The sequence below is a fragment of the Ahaetulla prasina genome, chromosome 4 (assembly GCF_028640845.1).
Source record: "Ahaetulla prasina isolate Xishuangbanna chromosome 4, ASM2864084v1, whole genome shotgun sequence".
Lineage (NCBI taxonomy): Eukaryota > Metazoa > Chordata > Lepidosauria > Squamata > Colubridae > Ahaetulla > Ahaetulla prasina.
In genome coordinates, this window is record NC_080542.1 from 19,797,912 (window position 1) to 19,816,993 (window position 19,082).

Genomic DNA, 19,082 nt, shown 5'->3' on the forward strand with positions numbered 1-19,082 from the left:
GAGGGTTGGCGGGCAAGCCACTATGCCAAGCAAGGCTGGAATGGAGCACCCTGGGAGGGAGCAAGGGTGCCTCAGACCTGGCACCCAGAAAGCCCTCCTCCCTGAACCCAGAGACCAGAATAACTTGTACAGATAGTTCTCAACTTACAATAGTTCATTTAGTGACCATTCAAATTTACAACGGCACTAAAAAAAGTGACTCATGACCTTTTTCCAACTTAAGACCATTGCACATGATCACATATGCATATGATCACATGGTCATAATTCAGATCCTTGACAACTGACGCGTATTTATGATGGTTACAATGTCCCAAGGTCATGTGATCCCCTTTTTGTGACCCTCTGACAAGCAAAGTCAATGCGGAAGCCAGATTCACTTTAACAATTGTATTGCTAATTGAACAACTGCAGTAATTCACTTAACAACTGTGGCAAGAAATGCCGTAAGATGGGAGAAGATTCATTTAACAACTGTCTCACTTAGCAGCAGAAATTTTGGGCTCAGTTGTGGTCATAAGTCAAGGACTACCTGTAGTGGAGGTGGAGTCATGGAAACATGAATGAAGAATTTTAAGTGCACAACTGTAGTTCTCACGTCTAGATTACAAGCAGGACCCATCCCTATAAAAGCAAAGTATTGGCCTGTGCTAAGATTGCTGGATGTCTATGCATTTTCTTATGCAAAGTTTTCTTCCAATTTAGCTGAAGAACATATATCATCGAAATGTTTCCGTTTCAGTAACATTTCATATTCCTGTGTCGCTGAATGGAGAACAGATTTGGAATGCAGTCTTGGAGGTCCCTAAAGAGGTATATTTCCTCTGGAGCTGTGTAGATGAGAATATAAGTGCTTCTCCTGGACTAATGGAACTAAGATAACTAAGATAATGATGTAGCAAAAATGTACAGAGAGAAATCCGTCCCCTAATTACCAGATTGCACAATAAAAGGTTGAGTGGGAATTCAATTTAAATGGAAGAAAAGCATGATGGGATGTTTAGGCATATCTGAAATCTTATTTTGATATTTATTTGTCCAAAAGCATTGAGGTTATTTGAATGCTTTTGGCCAAATAGGTATAAATAGGTGGGTATAAATTGAATAGATATGAATAGGTATAAATTGAGTTAGCAATAGGTTCCTTATTGGGTAAACAAGTATTCATCCCTTAAGAGTAAATTAAGCTCTAATATTTCAAATATATATTACAAATTCATTTTAGAAGTTTGAAAAAGTTGGGTGGGGGAAAACATAACTGAGTTTTTCTCCTCTTGGGCCATTCTTTAATTTCTCTCTTTTTATATATGAAAACAAATATATTTTCTTTTTCTAATTAAAAAAAGAGTCAGTGTACTTTTTATATAATTATAGCTACTTAATCTTAAAAAAAAAAATCTGGTTAATGGTTGAATATATTTTGCAAATAGAATGGCCCCAAGTTTCAGAGTCAAGTTTAATTATTACTTTGTAAATATCTATATTTCATTGATATACTTTATTTAGTATCAAAAGAATCTTGAATTATTCAACAGCAAACTAGACCACAAAAGTTTTTAAATCAAGATTCTCTTTGCTAGAAATACATCAAATGAAGGCTAAAATTTCTAGATTATATTGGCAGGGTTCTAAACAAATCAGCACATATGACCATCTTTATCTGGAACGTATACATTGAGAATTATTGTCCATGTCAACATTTAGTCTAAGATGGAAACACAACTGGATGATAACCAGGGCAGCGACCATGAGCAATAAACAGAACTTCCTTGCTTAGAGGAAGTCTCTCTGACTACAAGGTGAGAAGAAACATGACCTAGTCCAGTGATGGTGAACCTTTTCAGCATTGAGTGCTAAAACTGGAATGTGCATGCCGGAGCAATGGAAGCCCAAAGACCAGCTAGCTGGCACGTGTGAAGACCAGCCGGCTGGCAGGCATGTGCGCACCAGGAACCCAAAGACTAGGTGGCCGGCAGGCAGATGCGCATCAGCCACCTGGTCTTCAGGTTTCCAGTGCTCCGGCATGCACGAAGACCAGCTGGCCAGCATGCATGCACGCGCTGGAAACCAGAAGAGCAACTGGCGACGGTGCGTGTGCCCAAAGAGAGGGCTCTGCATGCCACCTCTGGCATGCATGCCATAGGTTCACCATCATGGACCTAGCCAGCTCCCCAGGAGTATCCAAATGGTCATTGCTGGAAATAAATCGATAAATTAGCCAGTTGAATGTTCTGATCCAAGAAGAGAATTGTTCTTTAGAAACTTTAGTTCTATGCTCATGTAATTTAATAGAGATTGGTGAGAACTAGCGGTAGTATTCAGCCAGTTCTGACAGGTTCTGGAGAACCGGTAGCGGAAATTTTGAGTAGTTCTGAGGAGTGGTAAATACCACCTCTGGCTAGCCCCCGCCCCCAATCTGCCTCCCAAGTCCCAGCTGACTTCTTTTGTTGCCCTGCACAGGAGAACAGAGCTGGAAAGCAGGTTGGTGGGGTGGGGAGGGAATGGGGATTTTGCAGTATCCTTCCCCTGCCACACCCACCAAGCCACGCCCACCAAGGCACGCCCACAGAACCAGCAATAAAAAAAATTTGAATCCCACCACTGGTGAGAAACTACCATCATAATCAAGATAGGAGAGATACTTTCAAGTAATGCTTTTTATTCCCTCCCTTCATTAATTCTCAGTGTAATTAAGAGACTTATGCAAAATACTTACTGGGTGTGCTCTATACATTGATTCAATATCCCCACTTAACCAGGGGTGGGATTCAAAAATTTTAGCAAGGGGTTCTCTGCCCAGTTGCTGGGTGGGCGTAGCCATGCTGGGCGTGGCCTAGTCAGCTTCCTGCACCACAGGGGGGCATTTTTGCCCTCCCCGCACTCTGTAGGCTTTCCTTGAGCCACCAGGAGGGCGAAAACAGCCTCCCCAGGCTCCGGAGGCCCTCTGGAGGCCCTTCCTGAACTTCCGGTAGGCCCATTTTACGCCCTCCCTGAGCCTCCACATGTGTTCTCTACTTACCTGCATCCAAAACGGGCCACTTGGGGACTCCTGGGAGGGGCGGGGTGGGAGAGACCAGACAGGAGTGGGGTTTGGGGGTTCTCCGAGCTGCACAGAATCTTAACTAGAGGTTCTCCTGAACCTCTGCGAACTCCCAGCAGCCCCCCTCTGCAGTTTACTCTAAGATCTGGGCATTTACAGCCCCTGGACCATATCCAGCCCTTTGGCTTTCCCTATCCAGCCTGCATATGGTCAATTGGAAATTAGAAATCAAATGTAAATTTGTGGCAACTAATCAAAACCTATAATCCACCCTTTTTTAAAAAATAAAGTGATAAAATTAAGTTCAGCCTATTGGTTCAGCCCTCCATAACAGTTCTAGTTTCTCATGTGGCCCCTTTGGAAAATTACCCCTGCTCTAAGGGGTAATTGTTGAAAAGATACACAATGCGAGATAAAGGTCTCCTGTGACTTATTCTTCAAGCTCAGAAATAGGGCACTTATAATCCCTACTGATTTTCAGATTGTTCCTTTCTTTTGTCCATCAGTTCCCCCAGATCATTTGTGTGCCTGGAGCAACCACTCCAGGATCCAAAGAATTTGTGAAGCAACTAAGCAAGCAACCTGTTTTGGTGAGTATACCTGGCACCAGAAAGTTTATTTATTTATTTATTTATTTATTTATTTATTTATTTATTTATTTATTTATTTATTTATTTATTTATTTATTTATAATTACATTTCTATACCGCACCATCTCCCGGAGGACTCAGGCGGTTTACAGCCAATGTTAAAATACCCACACCAATACAATATAAATATAATAAATAACAATATTTAAAAACAATTAAGAACAAATATTTACTGGCCGAATCACTAAAACGGTCAAAGACCGATTAAAACCCCTTAAAATTTTGCTAAAATATGTCTTAGGCTAGTCCCGTTCAGTGAAATAGTAAAGTCTTCAGCTCACGTTTGAAGGCCCGGAGGTTGGGGAGTTGGCGTAACCCTGAAGGTAGCTCATTTCATAGGGCTGGTGCCGCCACAGAGAAGCCCCTCCCCCTGGGGGCCGCCAACCTACATTGTTTGGTCGACGGCACCCTGAGGAGGCCCGCTCTGTGGGAGCGCACAGGTCGATGGGAGGCAATCGGTGGCAGAAGGCGGTCTCGCAAATACCCCGGTCCTAAGCCATGGAGCGCTTTAAAGGTGGTAACCAGCACCTTGAATTGCACCCGGAAGGCTACTGGCAGCCAGTGCAGGCTGCGCAGGATGGGTGTTATATGGGAGCAACGCGGTGCCCCCTCCATCACCCGCGCGGCCGCATTCTGGACTAGCTGGAGCCTCCTGGTCTCTTCAAGGGGAGCCCCATGTAGAGAGCATTGCAATAGTCCAGGCGGGAAAGGATGAGGGCATGAGTGACTGTGCGTAAGGAGTCCCAATCAAGGAAGGGGCGCAACTGGTGAATCAGGTGAATCTGATAAAATGCTCCCCTGGCGACGGCTGTCAAGTGTTCTTCTAAAGACAGCCGATCGTCCAGGAGAACGCCTAAGTTGCGCACTCTTCCCCTGGGGGGTCAGTACTTCTCCCCCAACAGTCAGCGATGGTGTAAGCTGACTGTACCAGGACGCCGGAACCCACAGCCACTCAGTCTTGGAGGCATTGAGCTGGAACCTGTTCCTCCCCATCCAGACCCGCACGGCCTCAAGACACCAGCCCATCACCTCAACAGCTTCGTTGGGGTGGTTCAGGTGGAAATGTACAGCTGCGTATCATCAGCGTACAGATATAATCCACCCCAAAACCACAGATAACCTCACCCAGCGGCTTCATGTAGATGTTGAACAGGAGAGGCGAGAGAACAGACCCCTGAGGCACCCCGCAAGTGAGGCACCTCGGGGTCGATCTCTGCCCCCCTGCCAACACTGTCTGCAAACAGTCAGAGAGATAGGAGGAGAACCACCGATAAATGGTGCCTCCCACCCCCAGTCCCTCCAACCGCCACAGCAGGATACCATGGTCGATGGTATCAAAAGCCGCCGAGAGATCTAACAGGACCAGGACAGAGGAACATCCCCTGTCCTGAGCCATCCAGAGGTCATCCACCAACGTGACCAAAGCTGTCTCGGTGCTGTTCCCGGGTCTGAAACCGGACTGGAACAGGTCCAGATAGACAGTTTCCTTCAGGTATTGAGGAAGCTGATATGCCACCACACTCTCAACAACCTTCGACAAGAAGTGAAGGTTGGAGATTGGACGATAGTTTGCTAATACAGCTGGGTCCAGGGAGGGCTTCTTGAGGAGGGGCCTCACCACCGCCTCTTTCAAGGCGGTGGGGAAAATGCCCCCCAACAAGGAAGCGTTGGCAACTCCCAGGAACCAGCCTCGTGTAACCTCCCGTGTGGCCAGTACCATCCAGGAGGGACACGGGTCCAATAAACATGTGGTGGGATTCAGCCTACCAACAACTTGTCCATGTCGTCGGGAGTCATAGGATCGAACTCAGCCCAGATAGTACTCTCAAGACTCGTCTCCGCCAACCCACCCGGATCTATCCAATCAGTGTCCAGTCTATCCTGAATCCGAGCGATTTTATCAGACAGATATTGTACAAAATCCTCAGCATGCCCCTGTAAGGGGTCCTCCAGAGCCTCTTGCAGAAGCAGGGAGCGGGTCACCCTAAACAGGGTGGCTGGTCGATTATCTGCCGATGCGATGAGAGCGGAAAAATAATTATGTTTCGCCGCTCTGATCGCCACTAGGTAGGTCTGAATATGTGACCTCGCTAGTGTTCGGTCAGATTCGGAGCGGCTGGACCTCCAAGCACTCTCTAGGCGTCTTTTCTGGCACTTCATCTCTCTCAGCTCCTCGTTATACCAAGGAGCTGGTTGAGTTCGTCGCCGGGTCAGAGGCCGCAAAGGCACGAGGCGGTCTAAAGCCCCAGCCGCCACCTCTTCCTCAGCCGAGCCGTGGGCTAATTCCCTCGGAAACGGCCCAAGCTCCGTCAGAAACCTCTCTGGGTCCATCAGGCCCCTGGGACGGAACTATCAAACCGGTTCCATCTCCCTGTGGTGCGGTGCAGCGGTTCGAAAGTCTAGCTGAAAGAGCAAATGATCTGACCATGACAAGGGTTTAAATAATAACTCCCCTAACTCCAGATCATTTAGCCACTGTCCCGAGATGAAAATCAAGTCCAGTGTGTTACCCCTAGTGTGGGTGGGACTGTTAACTAACTGGGTCAGGTCCAAGGCCGTCATGGAAGGCATGAACTCGCAAGCTGCCATTGACAAGTCGCCCCCCGACGGCAAATTGAAATCCTCATAACCATAAGCCTGGGGGTCTCAACCACCGTCCCGGCTATCATCTCCAGCAGCTCAGGCAGGGCTGCCATTATGTAGCAAGGAGCCAGGTACGCAATCAGCAAGCCCACCTGCACCCCACAGCCCCACTTCACTAGAAGGGTTTCACAACCGGCTATCTGCGGGACAGCGACCTCCCTCGGTTTCAGACTCTCGCTAATAACAACCGCTACCCCCTGCCCCTACCCTGGGCCCTCGGCTGATGGAATGCACGGAAGCCTGGTGGGCACATCTCAGTGAGGGGAACCTCCCCTTCTGCACCCAACCAGGTCTTCAAGTTTCCTTTGAAAAAGCAGATGGACTTGGGGGATCTGGATAAATGGTGACCTCATGGGCTGCACCCGTGGTCACAGGAATTCTGTAAACAGTCTCAACATTCCTACAACCAGACTTGACAATGTTCTTCTGTGTCTTCCAGGACTGCTCTGTAGCCACCTGTAAAACAATCACTTGCAATGTTCCATCTGTGGAGCTCCGTCAACCTATTGCGTTCAATATCAGTGGGAGCATTGGCATCAAGTGGCTTTCGCAGGTATGGAGGCATCTGCTGGGGATTTATTGGGAAATGTCTTTTGTGGTATAATAATATGCCATCAGAAATATAGAAAAGTAACTACATTTTAGGGCATGTTTGCATTAAGGGCATTTCCACATATGCATTGACTTCACCACCATATGTAATCCCTAAATTTGCATACAGAGTTGACCTCGATCTGGCCCATGATAGAGAAACACAGGCGTTTCTTGGTTCTCATTTTCATGTGGACTTCACCTTTCCATTGAGCTGAGCAGTGCTGCCTCTATCTAGCCCATGATACAAAAATACAGATGGATTTTAGGTCTCATCTTCATTTTTCCTTCATTATGTTGACTATTTGTGGGGAGGATAAAAACAACTGCCCAATACATGGAAGTGGTGAAGCCTACCATCAAAGTAATAAGGAAGGATGAAGTGAAGATACCACAATACCTTCAGTTTAAGTGGAGAAGCGGTCTTGGGAAGCTGGGAATTAGGACAAAGCTAGTGGGAAGTTGTGTCAACTCCAGAAGAAATCCTGCAAAACTGTCTTTCCTGTGGAGGAACTGCTGAGCCAAAGGTTCTTCATCTTAGATTGTGGAGACCAAGAGAAGTGCCAAAACAGCATACGGACATAGGAGCACAATGCTGATTTCAGGCCAAAAGCCCCTGCATATGGAATAGCTCTATAATATATAATGGTAAAGTGACCAGATTTCAGCCATGGCAAAGCGGGACACCATTGACGGGGGGGAGCAGGGGGGTGGCTGCGCATGTGCACTGAGTCTTGCCACCTGCCTGAAGGAGGAGGAGCAGCTGCTGCTTCTCCGCTCTTCCAGGCAGGCTCGGCTCTCCTTGGCTCTCCTCTTCCTCTCAGGTGAAGTCAAGCAGCGTCTCTCCTCCCTCTCGCGCCCCCTTCTCCGCCACTCCCCCTTCTCCGCCTCCTCCTCTTGCGTTGCCGCCTCCCATTTTCAGAATGGGAGTGAAACAAAAAAAAATCGAGACTTTTTGGAATTGCAGCGGGACACGGGACAAATTATTCAAAAGCGGGACTGTCCCGCCAAAAGCGGGACGTCTGGTCACTATATATAATGATGAAAACTGTCCCACAGAATTATTACCACCTTCAACACATGATAATTCATAGGATTCTTTCATGTATATGTTGTTGCTGGATGGGATTTAGCCCATGAAGATAGGCCAATGGCCACTGGCATGTCTGTGTCCATAAATAACATTTCTATTAACACCAGTACAGGTAGTCCTCGATTTACAACAGTTCATTTAGTGACTGTTCAAAGTTACAACAGCACTGAAAAAAGTGAGTGATGACCATTTTTTATATCTATGACTGTTGCAGCATCCCCATGATCCAAATTCAGACACTTGGCAATCGACTCTTATTTATGACATTGGCAGTGTCCCAGGGTCATGTGACCCCCTTTTGCAACACTGACCAGCAACATCAATAGGGAAGCCAGATTCACTTAACAACCCTATTGCAGTGATTCACTTAACGAGTGTGGCAAGAAAGGTCGTAAAATGGGGCAAAAGTCACTTTAAAAATGTCTTGCTTAGCAATATAAATTTTGGGCTCAGTGGTGGGTGTAAGTCAAAGACTACGTGCAGGGGGTAGGCTGCTGAGGGTTCGCAGGGGTTCGGGAGAACCTCTAGCTAAGATTTTGTGCAGTTCGTAGAATCCCTAAATCCTAATCCTGGCTGGCCCCGCTCACCCTGCCCCTCCCAGGAGTCCCCACATGGCCCGTTTTGGATGCAGGTAAGTGCAGGGCGTGTGTGGAGGCTTGGGGAGGGTGAAAAATGAGCCTATTGGAAGTTCAGGAAGGCCGGAAACAGGCCCGTTTCCAGCCTCCAGAGGGCCTCTGGAGCCTGGGGAGGCCGTTTTCGCCCTCCTGGAGGCTCGAGGAAAGCCTCCAGAGCCCGGGGAGGATAAAAGTGCCCCTCCTGCTGGCTGGCGTGGTCTAGTCAGGAGGCTGACTAGACCACGCCCACCATGGCCACACTCAGCAACCGGGTAGGAAAGCCCTTGTTAAATTTTTTTTTGGGGGGGCAATTTTTTTAAATTTTCCATAATAATTCCCACAATTTGACCAGTGTACAATACAATCACTTATCCAACAATCGATCCTATACTCAAATTATGCTCAATCAGGCCTGCTCGACTGCCACTCCCTCCCTTAATCCTTTCTACCCTTCTCATCCTTCTTCGAATTTCCCCACCATCCTTCTCCTCGCTTTCCTACTTCCCCTCCTCTTTCCCACTTCTCACTACCATCCTTTCTAACCCTCTATCTTCTCCTCCTTCTTCTCCTCCTATCCTTTCTTCTCCCTCCCTTTCCTACCTACCTACCTGCCTACCTACTTTCTTCCTTGTTAAAATTTTTGAAGCCCACCTCTGCCTACGTGTACTTCTTATTTATTTATTTATTTATTTATTTATTTATTTATTTATTTATTTATTTATTTGTCACAACAGTATATATAAGCATAAGCATGAAAAACTAAACTATATAAAGCATATATATAATCATAAGTATGTAATAACTATATGAAATTGGATACTATCAAAGGGAACATTAGGACAGGAATGGTAGGCATGTTGGTGCTCTTACGCCCTTACAGACCTCTTAGGAATGGGGTGAGGTCAATAGTAGATAGTTTTTGGTTAAAGCTTTGGGATTTTGGGAAGAGACCACAGATTCAGTTAGTGCGTTCCAGGCATTAACAACTCTGTTGTTGAAGTCATATTTTCTGCAATCGAGATTGGAGCGGTTCACATTAAGCTTAAATCTATTGTGTGCTCGTGTATTGTTGTGATTGAAGCCAAAGTAGTCTTCAATTGGAAGGATGTTGTAACAGATGATTCTATGAGTTAAACTCAGGTCATGTCGAAGATGGCAGAGTTCTAAATTTTCTAAACCCAAGATTTCAAGTCTGGTGGTATAAGGTATTTTGTTGTAATCAGAGGAGTGGAGAACTCTTCTTGTAAAATATTTCTGGACACGCTCAATTGTGTTAATGTCCGAAATGAGGTATGGTTTCCAGAAAGGCGAGCTGTATTCAAAAATTGGTCTAGCAAATGTTTTATATGCTCTGGTTAGTAGTATAGTGCTTCTGGAGAAGAAGCTACGCAATATTAATTTTACAACTGTTAAAGCCTTTTTTACAATGTAGTTGCAGTGGGCTTTGTTACTTAGATCATTTGATATGAAAACTCCAAGGTCCTTAACGGGGTGGGGGGGGTCATCTACAAGATAATGACCATCAAGCTTGTATTTAGTGTTCAGATTCTTTTTTCCAGTGTGTAAGACAGAGCATTTGCTAGTTGAGATTTGGAGTTGCCAGGTTTTTGACCATTCCGACACAAAGTCAAGGTCTTTTTGAAGGGTAGCTGTATTGTTGGTAGTGTTGAATAGTTTAACATCGTCAGCGAAGAGAACACAATTACTTGTAATATGGTCACAGAGATCGTTAATGTATAATATGAAGAGTGTTGGTCCAAGAACGCTGCCTTGGGGAACGCTGCTATTGACAGAAACAGGATTTAATAGGGCATTGCCTATTTTGACCACTTCTTCTCTGTTTGACAGGAATGCTGTTATCCAGTTGTGGAGAGGTCCGGAGATGCTGTAGGATTTTAATTTTAGAAGTTTGTCATGTACCACAGAGTCAAAAGCTTTACAGAAGTCTATGTAAATTGCATCTATTGCTTTGCCCTGATCAAGATTTGTGGTCCATATGTTTTTGTAGTGAAGAAGTTGTAAGTTACATGATATTTTTTTTCTGAAACCAAACTGTTTATTTGAGAGTAGGTTGTTTGTTTCTAGGTGGAGGGTAATGGATTGGTTGATGATTGATTCCATTACTTTGCAGGTGACGCAGCATAAAGATATTGGTCTGTAATTTATTTTTATTTATTTTTATTTGAAAAGTTTTACAAAAAGAAATAAGTTTTTCCCCCCCATCCTCCCCCCCTCACTCAAGAACCCCCCTCCCCCCCAGACTTCCCGGAGCAAACACAACGTATAGTTCAAAAAACTAACATTCATACATTAAATTTTTAAAGTCTAACAGAATTATAATCCTTCTCTTTCACATATCCTGACTTCCTCCTTTAAAGTCAAAAATTACGTCCTTCATTCAAAGGCAGTCTGATATCTCGTAGTCTGATATCTATTTTGAATATAGTCAATCCATTTCTTCCATTTGTTTAAATATTTTTCTTGAGTATTGTCTTTCAAAAAGGCTGAGATTTTGGCCATCTCCGCCAAATTAGAAACTTTCAATATCCATTCTTCTATTGTGGGTAGTTCTTTTTTCTTCCAGTACTGTCCAATCAGTAATCTTGCTGCTGTTATCAAGTTCAATATCAATTTAGTATCAGTTACTGTATAGTCCATCATAATCCCTAAAAGGAAAAATTGTGGTTGAAACTTAATCTTCTTCTTTAAAATATTCTGCATAATGCACCAAATTTTTATCCAGAAAGACTTAATTTTCTTACAAGTCCACCATACATGAAAATATGTAGCATCATCACAATTGCATTTCCAACATTTCCCTTGCATAACTGGATACATACATGACAGTTTCTTAGGAACTAAATGCCATCTATAAAACATCTAATAAAAGTTTTCCCTTAAATTCTGCGCTTGCGTAAATTTAACATTTCTAACCCAAATTCTCTCCCAAGTTTCCAACATTATTGGTTCCTGAATATTCTGCACCCATTTTATCATACAATCCTTTATCAAGTCCCTTTCAGAATCTATTTCTACCAACACATTGGGAATTACAGACTGATTTCACTCTTGAATAACGACTATAAGATTTTTGCGAAAATAATGGCAAATAGGTTAATGGAAATTGTACAACAAAGGATTCATACTGATCAGTCAGGATTTATAAAGGGCAGACAAATTAGGAATAATGTTAGGCAGATAGTGAATTTATTAGAATATTTTTAAAAGAAAAATCAAATTCCAGCAGCGTTTATTTTTTTGGATGCAGAGAAAGCTTTTGATCGATTGCATTGGGAGTTTTTATTTAAATTAGCAGATAAAATGCAATTTGGAAATAGTTTTACAAGAATACTTAGGGCAATTTATGGAGAGCAAACAGCTCAGATAATAATTAATGGTAGTTTGACAGATAGTTTTAAAATTGCGAAAGGAACGAGGCAGGGGTGTCCCTTATCACCTTTATTGTTTGTTATGTCCTTGGAGCCCTTATTGGATAAGATTAGAGAATTTAGGGAGATAGAGGGTATTAGAATTAGAAGACATGAATATAAAGTGAGAGCATTTGCAGATGATTTGGTGATCATGTTGACTCATCCTATAAATTCAAGTGTATATTTGTTGGAATTAATTAATCAATATGGAAAAGTCTCAGGGCTTAAAGTGAATCAAAATAAAACAAAAATGATTATAAAAAACATGACTAAGAATCAGAAAGAAAAGTTAGAGGAAATAACAGGATTTGAAATTGTAAAAAAGGTTAAATATTTCGGAGTTTTTCTTACTTCATCAAATGTGAAATTGTATAAGAATAATTATGAAGTGTTATGGCATAAAATTCAGAAAGAAATGAATACTTGGAAAAAACTACAATTATCTTTGTTGGGGAGAATAGCAGCTATAAAAATGAATGTTTTGCCTAAATTCTTGTTTTTGTTTCAGATGATACCGATAATTAAGAAAGATAAAAATTTGGAAGAATGGCAGATTGGAATTAATAAATTTATATGGGAAGGCAAAAAAGCGAGAGTTAAAATGAAAATAATGCAAGATACACGGGAAAGAGAAGGAATAATAATAATAATAATAATAATAATAATAATAATAATAATAATAATAATAATAATAATAATAATAATAATAATAATGTTTTAATTTGTATACCGCCCTTCTCCCGAAGGACTCAGGGTGGTGAACAGGCAAATAAAATACAAACAGAAACATACACCCTAATTAAAACAACCCTTAAAAAACTGATTCAAATTTGCCAAAAAATTTAAAATAACATTACACCCCATAAAAATTACAGAAATTTAAAAACCCACAATTAAAATTTAAAATTTAGAATTTAAAATCAGGCCAGTCCAGCCAAACGGAATAAATAGGTTTTAAGTTCGCGGCGAAAGGTCCCAAGGTCAGGTAGTTGTCGAAGCCCGGGGGGAAACTCGTTCCACAGGGTAGGAGCCCCCACAGAGAAGGCCCTCCCCCTGAGGGCCGTCAGTCGACATTGTTTGGCTGACGGTACCCTGAGGAGTCCCTCTCTGTGGGAACGCACCGGACGCTGGGAGATAAGAGACCGGCAGTAGACGGTCCTGTAAGTATCCCGATCCTAAGCCATGGAGCGCTTTAAAGGTGGTAACCAATACCTTGAAGCGCACCCGGAAAACAACAGGTAGCCAGTGCAGTCTGTGCAGGATAGGTGTTACGTGGGAGCTCTGAACCGCTCCCTCCCCGCGCAGCTGCATTCTGGACTAGCTGAAGTCTTCGGGTGCTCTTCAAGGGGAGCGCCATGTAGAGAGCATTGCAGTAGTCCAGACGAGAAGTAACGAGAGCATGAGTGACCGTGCATAGGGCATCCCGGTCCAGGAAGGGACGCAACTGGCGGATCAGGCGAACCTGATAAAAAGCTCTCCTGGAGACGGTCGTCAAATGATCTTCAAACGAGAACCGACCATCCAGGAGAACGCCCAAGTTGCGTACCTTCTCCATCGGGGCCAACGACTCGCCCCCGATAGACAGCCGCATCTGCAGCTGACTGTACCGAGGTGCCGGCATCCACAGCCACTCTGTCTTGGAAGGATTAAGTTTGAGCCTGTTCCTCCCCATCCAGACCCGTACGGCTTCCAAACACCAGGACAGCACTTCAACAGCTTCGCTGGGGTGGCCCAGGGTGGAAAAGTACAGCTGAGTATCATCAGCGTACAGTTGGTATCTCACCCCAAAGCCACTGATGATCTCACCCAGCGGCTTCATATAGATGTTGAACAGGAGGAGTGAGAGAATCGATCCCTGAGGCACCCCACACATGAGACACCTTGGAGTCAATCTCTGCCCCCCTGTCAACACCGTCTGCGTCCAGTCAGAGAGGTAGGAGGAGAACCACCGATAAATGGTGCCTCCCACTCCCAACCCTTCCAACCGGCGCAGCAGGATACCATGGTCAATGGTATCAAAAGCCGCTGAGAGGTCTAATAGGACCAGGGCAGAGGAATAACCCCTATCCCTGGCCCTCCAGAGATCATCCACCAGCGCAACGCTGTCTCCGTACTGTATCCGGGCCGAAAGCCTAACTTAAAAATTAAAAATGCCTAACTTAAAATTGTATTATGAAGCAGTTGTTCTCTCTGTAATAAGTGATTGGTTTAACTTAATGGAGGAAAGGATTTTGAATATAGAAGGTTATGATTTATTATATGGTTGGCATGCATATTTATTATACGATAAGAAGGTAGATAAAGCTTTTAAGAATCATGTGTTGAGAATTGCTCTTTTGCGTGTTTGGAAGAAGTATTATTATAAGTTAAATTATAAAATTCCTATATGGGCGAGTCCCCGGCACGCAGCAGAGAATATTAGTATAGAACAGGAACAAGAAATGATTACTTATAAAGAAATTTTATATAATGAGAGGGGAAATTTACAATTAAAATCTTTGCATACATTAAAAGAAGAAGGGAGGAATTACACGTGGTTTCAATATGGGCAGTTAAAGGCTAGATGGAAAGAAGATCAGAAAATTGGTATTATTCAAAATGAAGAAAATTTGGTAAAACAAATTACAAATCAAACCCATTGGTCTGTAATTTTCAACTAGGCTGGGGTCTCCTTTTTTGAAGACAGGAATGACCATGGCTAGTGACCAAAGTTTGGGAAGGGAGCTGGTCGTGAAAGCTTTTTCAAAGATTATGCTTAGGGGTTCTGCTATATTAGTGGAAAGCTTTTTTAAGAAGTATGCACATAGTCCATCAGGTCCAATGGATAGAGATGGTTTCAGTTTGCGAAGGGCCTTTTCAATATTATCTTCTGTGAAATCTATTTGAGTTAGGTCATTGTACTCATTGTTGGTACGACTGGGGAATGTTGGGTATCAGCCATTACTATTAACAAAGACTGAGCCAAAGAATGTGTTAAAGAGGTTTGCTTTAACTGTTTCATCATTATAGTCTTTGCCGTTAGAACCTTTAAGTGGAGGGATGGATCTCGAGTCTTTAAGTTTGTTGTTCACAAAATTATAAAAAGCATGATTGGATTTTGTCTGCAGAAGGTCTTCTTCCTGTTTGGTGTGGTAATTGGTTCGCTTCCTTCCCTGGTGCAACCTTTCAAACAACCAGCTTCCCCACCTCTGAGGTTCTCCATGTCTTCTTTCAGACCCAGCAGAAGAAGGTGACTTTAGTGAGCTCCGCCCAAGTTTTCTATGACGAGAGCAAATACAAGCAGAAAGAAGGATTCGTGCAGGACCGGGTAATGATTCCTCTCCTCCAAGGTCTAACTAAAGATTGTAATCAGAACTTCCGGTTACACTGAAAGATAAGCATGATGGTGGGTACAGAGGGAGGAAGCTGTAACCAAAGAATTCTGGTTTCCCTTCTATGTTCCATTCCTTCCCCTCCTCTAGGTGAGGACCACAGTGGCATTCCTGGAGCCCTACAACTACCTGCCCATCATTATTGGCAGCACTGTGGGAGGTCTAGTACTCCTTGTTCTGATGGTTGCGGCTCTGTACAAGGTAAGCCTTGAGGGAGAAAATGGCCTGCAACGAACATTTTAGTAGTCAGCTTCCATCCTAGTTATGTATCAGCCTTCCCAGGCAGGTGAGACAGGAAACATGAGCAGATGAAATAATTCTACTTTATTGTAAGGCTCCATTAGCAGAAGATTGAAAGTTTGGGTGCAAATCTCCCACGGCCTTTTTTACAGTCTGAGAAGATAGGGATCACTGAGTTCTTCCTTTACCCATTATACAACTATAGGCTGTATCATCTCTTGCATCTTAACTTTTCTCCCCATCTCCTAAAGGTCATAAACCCCATGTACTTTTATATTATGGGACAACGTATCAAGTTATTGCTTTTCCCAACTGAAAGTGGTTCTGCTAAAACCAAGGAGGAGAGGTGTCTGAAACAGAGAAGAAAAATCTACCACTTAAGTGAAGGATGTCCATTATTGTCCATCCTTCAGTCTTACAATAAATCAATGGTCTATGGAGATTCTCAATCATCTAGGTCCGTGATGGCAAACCTATGGAGCCATATCTGTGGGCACGCAAGCATTGCCCTAGCTTAGCTCCAGCGCATGCCGGCCAGCTGATTTTAAGGCCTTCCAGAAGTCAGGAAACGGGCTGTTTCCAGCCTCTGGAGGGCCTACGGGGGGTAGGGGTGGGGAAGAATGTTTTCTCCCTCCCCAGGATCTTAGAAAGCCTCTGGAGCCTGGGGAGGGAAAAAACCAGGCCTTCCGGTCCCATTAGAAGGTGGGAAATGGGTCATTTCCAGCCTCTGCAGGACCTTCCCCACCCCTACCCCCCCCGTAGGCCCTCCAGAGGCTGGAAACAGCCTGTTTCCTGACTTCCGGAAGCCCTTAAAATCAGCGGGGTGGGGGGTGGGGAAGGATGTTTTCGCCTTCCCCAGGCTCCTAGAAAGCCTTTGGAGCCTGGGGAGAGCGAAAAACAGGCCTACAGGGCCCACTGGACCATTGCATGCCAAAAGGGGTGACGCATATTGAATTATGGGTGTGGGCAGGGGTGAGCTCTAATTTTTTTTACTACCGGTTCTGTGGGTGTGGCTTATTTTGTGGCCGTTGCTTGATGGTCTTGTGACAGTGGGTGTGGCTTGATGGTCATATGACTGGGTAGGCATGGCCAACTCAATGTACCTCGCCTGGCCCCTCCCCTCCCAGCCATTCCTTGTCACACCCAGCCTCAATGTATCTATAGTTCTGCAAAAATGTTGTTCACCTTTTTTCAACTTTATTATCTACATACTATAGATCAGGGGTCTCCAAACTTGGCCACTTTAAGACTTATGGACTTCAACTCCCAGAATTCCTCAGCCAGCTTTGCTGTCTTAAAGTCTTAAAGTGGTTAGAGACCTCTGCTATAGATGCACTTTCATGGACCACTGAAAGAAGTAAATGGTTCACATGTTTTGCCCAAGAGTGTGATAGGCAACAGTCTTTTAAGGGGCTACTAGAAAGAGGGGTGGGGAAGTATTTTCCAAAGCATCAGAAGGCAAAACAAGAAGCAATGGATGGAACTCAACAAAGAGAGAAGCAACCTAAAACTAAGGACAAACTTCCTGAAGTGTGAACCTATATAGGTTTCAGTCATAATTTCACACATAAAATAGCCATTCATGTAATACAACCTGCATATTGTTCAAAACAATCATTAGTATTATGGCTGATGTTTGACAGCAAGCCTAAAATCCCCATTCCCTCCCCACTCCAGGGGAAGGTTACTTCAAAATCCCCATTTCCTCCCCACCCCACTAATCTGTTCTGGGAAGGAATCAAACTCCCCCCTCTTCATTTCCCAAATAAAATATCCCAGATAATTAAGGAATAATCAAGCTGCTAGCCAGGAACCTGCCTGGAATTCCAGCTGCATAAAGGAAACTTTGTAAGCAGAAAACAGCTACCGGTGCTTACAGATAATATAAAGTGGAAGCCAGAAGTTCGGCTCCATTTACAAGCAGGCAGAAAACTCATTCAAGACAGGATACTTCACAATGGAAATCGCCCAAACCTTTTTAGAAACACAAAGCCCATGTTGCACAAACCCCAAAACTTCAAAAACATCAAACCATATAAGAATTTCTCCTCTTATCCAATTTGTTGTTCAGCTGACCCAGAAAGGAGCTTCTAGCTGCTCTGTCAATTTAAAACGACAGCGTTTTCCCACCCCCACTTCTTCTTTGCCAAGCGATCTCCTGGCTGAGAAGCGAGCAGATCAGTTGGGAGGCTTCTTGGCTTCTCAATTTAAAGGGACGGTGTCTTGTTTTTTTTTCTCTTCTTCGACAAGTGAGTCTTGATTTTTTCCTTCTAGCTGATCAGCTGGGAGTCGGGAAGCAGCAATAGATTGGGGGCAGGGCCAGGCAGAATTTTTACTGCTGGTTCTCCGAACTACTCAAAATGTTTACTACCGGTTCTTGCGAACTGGGGAGAACCAATAGCAACCCACTACTGGGTGTGGGCACTGTGTGCGTGACCCCTTCCCCCCACTTTTGGCATGCGATGGCAAAAAGGTTAGCCATCACTGATCTAAGTCATTTATTTATTTTATTTATTTATTTGTCACAACAGTATATATAAGCATAAACATGAAATAACTATACGATATATAAGCATATATATAAGCATAAGTATGTAATAACTATATTAATTGGATATAATGAAAGGGAACATTAGGACAGGAATGGTAGGCACGTTTGTGCTCTTATGCACGCCCCTTACAGACCTCTTAGGAATGGGGTGAGGTCAATAGTAGATAGTCTTTGGTTAAAGATTTTGGGAAGAGACCACAGAGTCTGGTAGTGTATTCCAAGTATTAACAACTCTGCTCCTAAAGTCATATTTTCTGCAATCAAGATTGGAGCAGTTAACATTAAGCTTAAATCTATTGTGTGCTTGTGTATTGTTGCAATTGAAGCTGAAGTAGTCTTCGACAGGAAGGACATTGTAACAGATGATTCTATGAGTTAAACTCAGGTCATGTTGAAGTCATAGTTGAACTAAAGGTGCTTTTCCAAAAGGCAAATGGAGTTCCTTGATTTTTTTCCCCTTGAAAACATTTTCTTCTCCTCCAAGAAGTTTCTTCAGTTCTGACTGAATGATGGTGGGAAATGGAAGGATTTATTTATTTTATGGTGTCAAAAGAAAACCAATACTGACATCCCCTAAACTCCGCTGAAGATGTTACCTAGCTTGGTAACAAAACATTTGGAAACCAACCCACAAGCTGGGAGAATGAACCTTCTCCTCAGTCCTTCCATTCCACACCATTCTGTCAGAACTGAAGAAGCTTCTTGGATGAGAAGCAAAAGCCAACACCCTAGAAGGTAGGCTCAAAATCCAGATGGATCTTGACAGACTAGAACAGGGGTCTCCAACCTTGGTCCCTTTAAGACTTGTGGACTTCAACTCCCAGAGTTCCTCAGCCAGCTTTGCTGAGGAACTCTGAG

The 19,082-nt window shown here is 43.7% G+C and overlaps 1 protein-coding gene across 1 annotated transcript in view; it reads left to right on the top strand.

The window, feature by feature from the left end:
* Nucleotides 1-19,082, top strand: part of LOC131196655 (integrin alpha-X-like) — an 82,456-nt gene that overhangs the window by 59,741 nt on the left and 3,633 nt on the right. The window contains exons 25-29 of the mRNA XM_058179722.1: nucleotides 706-813; nucleotides 3,547-3,630; nucleotides 6,773-6,886; nucleotides 15,277-15,369; nucleotides 15,524-15,634. Coding sequence (XP_058035705.1) covers nucleotides 706-813; nucleotides 3,547-3,630; nucleotides 6,773-6,886; nucleotides 15,277-15,369; nucleotides 15,524-15,634 — 510 coding nt within the window. The remainder of the gene's footprint in view (nucleotides 1-705; nucleotides 814-3,546; nucleotides 3,631-6,772; nucleotides 6,887-15,276; nucleotides 15,370-15,523; nucleotides 15,635-19,082) is intronic.